This window comes from Colobus angolensis, unplaced genomic scaffold (assembly GCF_000951035.1).
Source record: "Colobus angolensis palliatus isolate OR3802 unplaced genomic scaffold, Cang.pa_1.0 Scaffold46, whole genome shotgun sequence".
Taxonomy (NCBI): Eukaryota; Metazoa; Chordata; class Mammalia; order Primates; family Cercopithecidae; genus Colobus; species Colobus angolensis.
The window spans coordinates 8,702,171-8,713,290 of NW_012118043.1; the positions used below are offsets into that span (position 1 = coordinate 8,702,171).

Consider the following 11,120-nt stretch of genomic DNA (forward strand, 5'->3'; position numbering starts at 1 on the left):
CATGACAATAATTATTAGACCCAAAAGGTTAATGGTGCCTCTGTTAAGAAAACCTGCCTAAAAAAATTCATTTTTGGAAAAACCACATAAACATACAAAAGGAGAATAACATACTCTAGTTCCTACAATCTATTGGAAAAAAAAAACCATTTAAAAGATATTATAGGCTAAGTACAGTGGCTCACACCTATAATATCAACACTTCGGGAGGCCAACGCAGGAGGATCACTTAAGTCCGGGAGGTGCAGGTTGCAGTGAGCCAAGATCATGCCACTGCACTCCAGCCTGGGCGACAGAGTGAGACTCCGCCTCAAAAAAAAAAGAGTTAGAATAGGGAAGAGATTTCACTCTTCTGAACAAAACAAAACAACTTAATGTTTGTCATCAGGTAGTACAAATACCATCCATATTGATATAATTCTATTTTTCTCTTCTATTTTCCTTGGTAGAAAGTGACAATTGCTTCTTTGGTTTACAGAGCCCTTTCATTCTCACAGTGAGCCTGAGGTCAGTTATTTTCTGCACTTTTCAAGGGAGTTGAGGCTCTGGGCAGTTTAGGGGCTTGTCTAGTTCCCTCTGCCTGGGGTGGCTGGAGGCATAACTCCAAGCTCAGGACTATTTCCATCATACTTTCTACTTGGTTCTTGGTCAGACAGGTCCTACTTTTGTGTTTGGGATTTCACTGCATTGCTGATGCTCACATTCATCCTTACCTGACAAAGGCCATTAACTACATCACTGATCTCTGCTTTGACCACTTGTTCAATAGTTTTAGCCACTGGGCTAGCAATTGCGAGGCACTAAGATATGTGACCCACCTGAGACCCAGGAATGCATTGCCACTCCCACAGATGGGGTCCTCTAGTTACCCCTGAGCAAGGAGGAGAAGCACTAATCTCCACTCCCCTTCACAGGAAAGAACAACCAATCTGTCCAATTACAGAGAACTTTGGAAAGATGCCAAGGAACTCTGAGCCCAGAATTGATGAGGTCCAGAGAAGAAATTCAGCTCCAAAAGGAAGAGGGGAGACCTACAAGCTGTTTCTGGGATCCTTGGACACATAGAAAACCAGAAGACATCAATGAGTGGGGCAGCTTTAATTCCTTCATGTAGGACCTGCTATGTTAGAATCCAAAGTCTGCTCAGGAGCAGGCCTACCTGCTCACACTACAGCATCCAGGGGGAACTGTGGATACCTGCTCATGGCCAAGACAGGTGACTGAGCAGAAGATGGCTCCAAAGAAGATTACTAAGAGCTCATTTCAGGGGCAGTGGGGAATAGGCCACAGGTGAGTGCTAACAACTTGGGAAATGTGGGGACTGCCACATCAGTGGAGGACAACAAAGCTGGCTTCCTGAGACTGAGAGGAGGCTCATACATGGGGCATCTTGGGGAAAAAGGAGCCTTTCTGCAGCCACTGTGACTGACACTGGAGAATCACTTCTTACATTCTTTTTTTTTTTTTTTGAGACGGAGTCTCGCTCTGTCGCGCAGGCTGGAGTGCAGTGGCCGGATCTCAGCTCACTGCAAGCTCTGCCTCCCGGGTTCACGCCATTCTCCTGCCTCAGCCTCCTGAGTAGCTGGGACTACAGGTGCCCGCCACCTTGCCCGGCTAATTTTTCGTATTTTTTTTTTTTTTCTTTTTGGGGTTTCACCGTGTTAGCCAGGATGGTCTCGATCTCCTGACCTCGTGATCCACCCATCTCGGACTTCTTACATTCTAAATCACTGGGCCTTTGGACTGCAGGCGCTTGTTCATTGCTTATTTGTGGTGATGGGCTCTCTTTCCTTTTCATCAAACTTTGTGCTTGCGAAGGGGTGTTTGTACCACCTTACAGGGTCTCTGTCCATAATTTTGATTCAAGCTAAACTGAACAAGTGCAGGATATGTTGGCTCCAAGGTTATGCCAGGATACAGCTTTCTCCAGGTGAAATAATCCCTTTATAACCCCCATAATAGATCCACAAACAGGCAGGATTAGTATGTGGGTCACCTTAAAAATCTGGTGAACCCCCTCTTGTTCCCAAGTGTCTGTGTTTGAGGGAACTTAATAAAGGGAGGAGCTTCCGGGGAACTTTTTGTGTTTAGTCTCAATCTGCCAATGATTTACTTACCCTGTGTTGTTGAATTGGAAGATTGGGTGGCGATTTATCGAAAGTGTAGCAGGAAAAACTTGTTGTTTCTAAGATCTCAAATACTGGTTAACTGCAAGTTTCCAGCTAGAAGGTAGGCTCTGATTCACTGTTTTGTATTTTCTAAAACAGTTATAAGTAATTTGAAAGATAGACCTGCCAAGAATTGAGATCTGTGTTCTGCTTGGTTAGAGCTAACAGTTATGGTGAGGAAAACACTGCAGGTAACAATTCAGAGCCTGGACTTTGGTGGCAGGTGGATGCAAGTTACCGTCACAGCTCTGCTACTTGATAATTGTGTGATCTTGGCAATTTATTTAACTCTGGAGCCTTCAGTTTGCTTGCTTTGTTAATTTTTTTTTCTTAGTTCTATTAGTTTTTCAATTATGTTCTCTGAAACTAGAGATACTTTTGCCTCTTTTAATATTCATAGTAGAAATTTATTTCTCTTGTTTTATTGCATTGGTTACAATTATGAGATTGTAACCAATGATGTCAGTGACAATGACAATGGGCATTCATATCATATTCCTGATCTTAATGGGATGTTTCAAATGTTTCATATTAAGTGTGATAATTACTGTATGTTCTGGTAGACATTGTTTAAAATCAGCTTAAGAAAGTTTCCTTGTACTGGCCGGGCGCGGTGGCTCAAGCCTGTAATCCCAGCACTTTGGGAGGCCGAGACGGGCGGATCACGAGGTCAGGTGATCGAGACCATCCTGGCTAACATGGTGAAACCCCGTCTAATACAAAAAAAACTAGCCGGGCGAGGTGGCGGGCGCCTGTAGTCCCAGCTACTCGGGAGGCTGAGGCAGGAGAATGGCGTCAACCCGGGAGGGGGAGCTTGCAGTGAGCTGAGATCCGGCCACTGCACTCTAGCCTGGGTGACAGAGCGAGACTCCGTCTCGAAAAAAAAAAAAAGAAAGTTTCCTTGTACTTTAAAAAAATTGTGAATGAATCTTAAAGTTAATCACATTCTTGGCATGTCTTGAGCCAAAATGATATGGCTTTTCTTCTTTAGCCTGTTAAGATAATGCATTTTATCAATAGTTTTCCCTATTAACTAATTATTTTTAATGTCAAATCATTTTAAACTCTAAGATAAATCCTGATTGGTTATGATGCATTTTTCTTTCTCACACATTTCTTGTTTTTTTTTTTTTTTTTTTTTTTAATTTTTGTGATAATTTTCACTATGCTGCCCAAGCTAGTCTCAAACTCTTGGACTCAGGGGATCCTCCTGCCTCAGCCTCCCTAGTAGTTGGGACTACAGGCATGTGCCACCATGCCTGGCTGCATTTTTTCTTTTTAATATTGCTGGACTTGATTTCATAATATTTTATTTAGGATATTTAAAATTTAAGTTTTTAAATGATATTCATGTATCATTTTCTCATGTGCTATCTTTATCAGCCTTTGCAGCTATGATTTTTAATTAATTGTGTTGATTTAAAGGAGCAGGCTGGCACAGAGAAGAGGACATGCAGAAGGAGCTCCAGCTCTCCCTTTCAGTCACCTTGCTGTTTGCCTGTGGCTTCCTCTACCGGTTCATCCTGAAGTCCAGCTGCCTCTTCTGCTTGCCTTCTTTCAAGTCCCAGCAGGGGTTGGAAGCCCTCCTGAGCCACAGACGCGGCATTGTGTTTCTAGAGACCTCAGAGAGAATGGAGCCGACCCACTTGGTCTCCTGCGCTGTAGAGTCTGCCGCCAAGATTTATCCTGAGCGGCCCGTGGTGTTCTTTATGAAGGGTCTCACTGATTCCACACCGATGCCCTCAAACTCCACATACCCAGCTTTTTCCTTCCTCTCAGCAATAGACAACGTTTTCCTCTTCCCTTTGGATATGAAAAGGCTGTTTGAAGACACACCATTGTTTTCATGGTACAATCAAGTAAGTGTTCAGGGAACTTAAAATGTATATATGGGTAAACTGAGGGTAAGGACTCAGGTCGGAGATGGAACTAGAACTCACATTTGGGTCGACTCTCATTTAGCCCTCTTTTTACCATGTTGGGAACTGATTCAAATAAACAAGGGAGACTTGTGTTAGGTGCATCTTTATTCTCGTCTTTTGCTTCTAGCCTTATTTCTTTTAGGATCTTGGTTACTTTGGAGACTGTTCTTAACTGAATGAGTTTTTATATCTTTATAGGACACTTATTTTTCACTATAGTTTTAAATCCACTTATGTTAAACTTTTTTTTTTTTTTTTGCACCTAAAGGGGAAACCAGGCAATATTTAACATGAAATGATGTAAGTAGAAAATTCATGAAGGATCGGTGAAATGCTGCGATATGGATTGGGTTATATTAAGATATGCTTGAGAAACCATTGGAGCTCCGAGGAATTTTGTAATCCCCATGATAGTAGCAGACCATAATAAGGGAATAACATGCCAGTCTAATATTTCTCTTATAGAAGAGCTGAAAGCAGGTTGCGTAAGGAAATTATAGTACAACCACTCAATGATTCCATCATACAGGCTTTAACTATGATTTTTAAAAACTGACATCCTATGAAAACCATAACACAATATGGAATTAAAACCACCTTATATCATGATGTAATTATATATAATGTAATTATAGTAGTTATAACGATTTAAGTTATGCAAAAACCCACACACATCTATTGAAAAAAAAAAGATCTCAAAGAACTATACAACACACAATAATAGTAGGTGTTTTAGTATAACTGGCTTAGGAGTGAATTTAGTGATGAGAATGTATTGATTTTACAAATAAAATTATTTTAGAAAACAAAAAGTAATTTAAAAATTAACATAAAAATAATACTATTCGCACTGGGTGTGCTGGCATGCACCTGTAGTCTCAGCTACTCCAGAGGCCGAGGCAGGAGGATTGCTGGAGCCCAGGAGTTCAAAGGCCAGCCTGGGCAACATAGCGAGACTCTGTCTCAAACAAACACACAAGCAAAAATAATACTATTTGCTTGCCACATAAAGTTCTGTCTAAATTCTAATAATAGGCTGTAGCAAATATTAGCAAACTTTTTTTTTTTGTATAGGGCCAGATAGTAAATATTTTTGGCTTTGTGGGCTAAGGTGGCAAAATTGAGGATATTATGAAGGTACTTGTGGTAGTTTCCTCCGTCTGCTGTAACTAATTACCACCAACCCGGTGGTGTAAAACAACAGAAATTCATTCTCTCACAGTTCTGGAGGTCAGAAGTCCCAGATTATTTTCACTGGGCCAATATCAAAGTGCTAGCAGGGCTGCGTTTCCTCCTGAGTTCCTAGGGAAGGATGATCCCTTGCCTCTGACAAGCTTCTGTAGCTGCTGGCATTCCTTGGTCAATAGCCCCTCACTCCAATCTCTGTCTCCATCTTCAAATCTCTTTTCCTCTGTATGTGTAAAATCTCCCTCTGTCTCTCCCTTTAAATGACACTTGTGATTGCATTTAGAGCCCATCCAGGATAATCTCCCCATCTTAAGTTTCCTAATGACATCTGCAAAGATACTTTTTTGCCATACAAGGTAACATTAACAGTTTCCAGGAATTAGGACCTGAGGTCTTTGGGTAGCCATTATTTAGCCTACTCCCTGCCCCACCTCATTTCCCTGGAAACTGGGTGGACTCTCCTGGGTGGAGGGCATGCGTGTACTTAGTTGCTGTCAGCTGGAGACATTTTTTGGACTAAGTGACAGACCTGATGGGGAGGGATCTGGTGGGCCAGAAAGGTAGGGGCTGGGGTTGGGAGTGGCTGCTGGGGTCAGTTTATTCTTGGCCTCAGTGACTTCTAGATCCCAAAGTGCCTATCTCTCCTTCTGAAGAGCCCTGAAGTCCTCAAATTGGGACTCATCAGAAGGAGGTGGGGCAGTTCATGGATTGAGTTTCCACTGTGTTGGCAGTGCCAACAGCAGAGTTTCCAAAAAGCAGGTGGCACTGCCCTGTGCAGTGGCAGGGCGGGCAGAGGGATAGGGAGGCAGTTTCTGGGAGTGGAGGGGATACCCCAGCTTGGTCTTTGTGGCTCTCAGTGCTAACTTGCTAGAGGGTGCTCCCGGACTCTACAAGTTTCCTGATGCCTGGGCTAGACTAACACCACCTGATATAGTTTGAATATCAAACTCAGTCCTCACCAAATCTCATGTGGAATTGTAATCTCCATTGTTGGAGGTGGGGCCTGGTAGGAGGTAATTGGGTCATGGGGTTGGATCCCTCATGACTTGGTTGTTTAAAAGTGTGTGGCACCTACCCCCTGCGACTCTCTCTCTTGCTCCTGCTCTTGCCATGTGATGCGCCTACTCCTGCTTCACCTTCAGTTGTGAGTAAAAGCTCCCTGAGGCCTCCCCAGAAGCCAAGCAAATGCTGTTGCTTTGCTTCCTGTACAGCCTGCAGAACCGTGAGCCAATCAAATGTCTTTTCTTTATAAATTACCCAGTCTTAGGTATTTCCTTATAGGAATGCAAGAACAGCCTAACACACTGCCTAAATTGTATTTTGCTCCTTGAAAAAAATCTGTAATTAAATTATTTTGGGAGAAGCTGCATACCACATCCTTTTCTTACAGATGAATCATGCACATGAGGATATTAAAGCCTCTTTATCATTCTGAACTAAAGAAATTTAACTGGATTCAACCCATCACTTCCTAAACTTATTTGAGCATGGAACCCTCTTTCAGTGTGACACATAAATAATCTCTTGGCACTGATGTTCCATGGAACACAGTTTAGGTTGCTCTAAGCTGCACCTGAATTTTACTATGTTGGATTTTAGGAGCAAGATGGGCTCTGAGCTAGAGAGCTCCTAAGTGTTTGCTCCGTCTGAGCCTGCAGGATACTACAGTAGGCTGTACATCTACAGGGATCACACCATAATACCCTGGGGATGCTGAGCTCTGGCATGTGCTTTCCCAGTTAGGCCACCACAGGATAGCTGGGAACCACCTGTTAGGAAAGACTCAAGGTGCCATCACTTCCTCATGACCACTGGGTTTGCTGCACTGATCTGGGCTACTGTAGCCCTTGATGATGCCCAGGAATTAGAACTATGGGCATAGGGTGGGGATGGGCGACTATTCTCTGAGCAGCTAGAACCTTCAACCTCTTTCTGCTAGTCATCCTTATTGGTGCACTTATGTTGTTTTTGTTTCGTTTTGTTTTGTTTTGAGATGGAGTCTCGCTCTGTTGCCCAGGCTGGAGTGCAGTGGTGCGATCTCGGCTCACCAGAACCTCCGCTTCCCAGGTTCAAGCAATTCTCCAGCCTCAGCCTCCCAAGTAGCTGGGACTATAAGCATGCACCACTACACCCAGCTAATTTTTGTATGTATAGTAGAGATGGGGTTTCACCATGTTGGCCAGGATGGTCTCGATTTCTTGACTTTGTGATCCACCCACCTCGGTCTTCCAAAGAGCTGGGATTACCGCGTAAGCTACCGCGCCCTGCCCCTGGTCATAATTTTTAACTTACAAAAAAATAGAAATGATCATAGTACCTATTTCTGAGGACTTGTGTAGATTAAAAAGAGCTTATAACAATTATTGATAAATGTTAGCTATTATTATTAGGTTTTTGGCAATTGTATACACTGTGACAATTTTTTTTTTTTTTTGAGACGGAGTTTTGCTCTCTCACCCAGGCTGGAGTGCAGTGGTACGATCTCAGCTCACTGCAACCTCCACCTCCCAGGTTCAAGTGATTCTCCTGCCTCAGCCTCCCGAGTAGCTGGGATTACAGGCACCCGCCACCCGCCTGGCTATTTTTTTTTTTTTGTATTTTTAGTAGAGATGGGATTTCACTGTGTTGGCCAGGCTGGTCTCCAACTCCTGACTTCGTGATCTGCCCGCCTCTGCCTCCCAAAGTGCTGGGATTACAGGCATGAGCCACCCCCGCCTGGTCTACTTTTTTTTTTTTTTTTTGAGATGGAGTTTCACTCTTGTCACCCAGGCTGGAGTGCAATGGCACGATCTTGGCTCACTGCAACCTCTGCCTCCCAGGTTCAAGTGATTCTCCTGTCTCAGCCTCCCTAGTAGCTGGGATTACAGGTACCTGTCACCACGCCAAGCTAATTTTTGTATTTTCAGTGGAGATGGGGCTTCACCACGTTGGCCAGGCTGGTCTCGAACTCCTGACCTCAGGTAATCCACTCACTTCAGCCTCCCAAAGTGCTGGGATTATAGGTGTGAGCCACCACGCCCAGCACAATGTGACAATTTTTAACAACTTGTGAAGATTTCTGCAAAGTTTTAGTTGACCTGCTTTCATTTGACTCAATAGCAGAATTTTAAAGACTGTTTATTTTGTCAAAAGCCAGGGGTGGTTGTTTAACCTTTTAACCAATGTCTTTAAAATTAAAAAACAAACAAACAAACAAAACATTTTGCTTTCTATTTCTCTTCAAAATGTTAGCATTCCATATGAGAACACTGACATTTATGCTGATTTATTTTTGTTCTTTTTAAAGTAATTTTCTGTTTTGCCCACATTTTAGCCTTTGCAGTCATCTGTGACTCCTCTCTTTCCCACCCCACATCTAGCCCATCAGAAAATCCTGACCAGCTTCATCTTCATTATGTGCCCTTCACTCACCCCCACTGTTAGCACCATCATCTCTTGTCTGGATTATGTCAACCGACTCCTAACTTGCCTTTGCTTCTGCCCTTGCCACCTACCAACCCTACCCCAGACTGATTTCCACACAGCAGCCAGAGTGACCCTTTGCAGACTAATTGAGATCACTTCCCTCCTTTCTTCTAAACCTTCCAAATAACTTCAGTCTTGGCCCCAGCCTACATAATCTAGCCTCCCTCCCCACCCCTGTCCAATTCTGATCTCATTGCCTACCCCACTCCCTTCTCTACTCTGCTTCACCCACTGCCTCCTCCTTGTTCCCGCACATGGCAAGTGTGCTTTTGCCTCAGGGCCCTTATATTCACTGGGATACAGACCTGAGCTTCAGTGACTTTTATGCCGTGCATTTGTGGAACTATATGAACCAGGAGGGGAGGTCTGTGGTTAGAGGAAGCAACACACTGGTGGACAATCTCTATTGCAAGAGAAGAGAGTCCTAGGAGTTCCCTCCTCCTGGAACTCTCTTTTTTCAGCTATGGGCATGGTTCACCCACCCACTTCATTCCAGTTTCTGGGGGAACTAATGTAATACATGCTCCACCCTGGCCCCTTCACAGTCCCTTCACCCAGCTTTTTTTCTTCATAGTTGTTGTCAACATCTGACACATAATGTTTATTTATTATCTGTCTCCTCCCAGTAGGGTTTTCTGTTTGTTTGTTCACTGCTGTATCCTTAGCAGTTTTAATAGAATTTGGCACGTAGTAAATAGGTCCTCAATAAATATTATTAGAGGAATTAATAAATGAGCAAAGGTATGCATTTTAAGGTTCTTTTTACCAATTTTTCAAATAGCAGACATACTGATTTTTTCATTGTCAGTTGTTAGCATTTTAAAGGCTTTATTTGGTTCTTCCTCTACAGTTTCATATTTGTAGTTTACGTCACCCACATTGAAGAATGAATCATACAGTGCATTGTGAAATCTTTTCTGGATTTCTTCTTTATCTTTCCAATGCTTTAATGTTTTTAAAAAAACATTTCATGAAATCTTTAAAAGGTGCTAAAACCTTTCCATTGATGCTGATTGCTGCACACTTTTTACTTAAATGAAAAATTTTGGAGTGAGGTAAATTTGGTAAATTTGCAAAATCGGGCTTGTGGCAAATAGGATTTTGGGAAGCTGGCTTCTTTAACCCCTCCCCAGCTTCTCTGGGCCTGGCCTCCTGCTGTGATGCCCCTCCCTCTTCCCCCTGGCTACTTGGGACTGATTTGCACCTGCTCCTGCAGATCAACACCAGCATAGAGAGAAACTGGCTCTACGTCAGCTCGGACGCATCCCGCCTGGCTGTCATCTGGAAATATGGTGGCATCTACATGGACACCGATGTCATCTCCATCAGGCCCATACCTGAGGAGAACTTTTTGGCTGCCCAGGCTTCTCGGTTCTCTAGTAATGGAGTATTTGGGTTCCTCCCCCAGCACCCCTTTTTGTGGAAATGCATGGAAAACTTTGTTGAACACTATAATTCAGACATCTGGGGCAACCAAGGCCCTGATTTGATGACAAGGATGTTGAGGGTATGGTGTAAACTTGAAGACTTCCAGGAGCTGAGCGACCTCAGGTGCCTGAACATATCCTTCCTACACCCCCAAAGATTTTACCCCATCTCCTATTCAGAGTGGAGGCGCTACTATGAAGTGTGGGATAGAGAGCCAAGCTTCAATGACTCCTACGCCCTGCATTTGTGGAACTACATGAACAAGGAGGAGCGGGCTGTGATTAGAGGAAGCAACACACTGGTGGAAAATCTCTATCGCAAGCACTGTCCGGGGACTTACAGACACCTGATTCAAGGCCCAGAGGGGTCAGTGACTGGGGAGCTGGGTCCAGGTAACAAAGAGAGCTAATACTGGGTTGCTGCTGCTGCAGTGTGGAAATGGATATTTCCTGGAGTGCCACATTTTCACTTGATCTCCACTGTCCCTTGGGGGGGTGGGCAGAGGGTTACCTCTCAAATGTCAGTTAGGATTAGCTTTCTCTGTCTATAATAGAACAATCCCAAATAATACTGGCTATAAAACATACACTCATGGTCCATGTGGCTGCTTGACCTCCAACCCACCATGTTTGCATTTTAGGCAGTAGGATGAAGAAAAGAGGAAAGGTGCACTTGCTTTATTTTGTGAAGACTTCCTGCTAGTACCATATAACACTTCCTCTTACATTGCACTGACTGAGATGTAGCTGCAAGAGAGGCTGGGAAGTTTAAGGAGGAAGAAAAAATGTGTACTGGGGTAGGCAGCTAACAGTTTTGCCACATGTTCTATTCAATACAGTAAGATTAATTCCAGGACCTGTTAGAGCATTGACTGAGGTAAAAAGAGACTTGATTTCTAGTCCTGATTTTGATATTCATTAATGCATTCAGTCAATAAATATTAACTGAG

General features: G+C 43.5%; 1 protein-coding gene across 1 annotated transcript; it reads left to right on the forward strand.

Annotated features, from left to right (window-relative positions):
* Positions 1-2,182: 2,182 nt before the first annotated feature.
* A4GNT (alpha-1,4-N-acetylglucosaminyltransferase) lies at positions 2,183-11,120 on the forward strand. Its single transcript, XM_011958149.1, has 3 exons — positions 2,183-2,359; positions 3,594-4,027; positions 9,960-11,120. The coding sequence occupies exons 2-3, from the start codon at positions 3,620-3,622 to the stop codon at positions 10,578-10,580; spliced, it is 1,029 nt and encodes a 342-aa protein (XP_011813539.1). The 5' UTR covers positions 2,183-2,359; positions 3,594-3,619; the 3' UTR covers positions 10,581-11,120.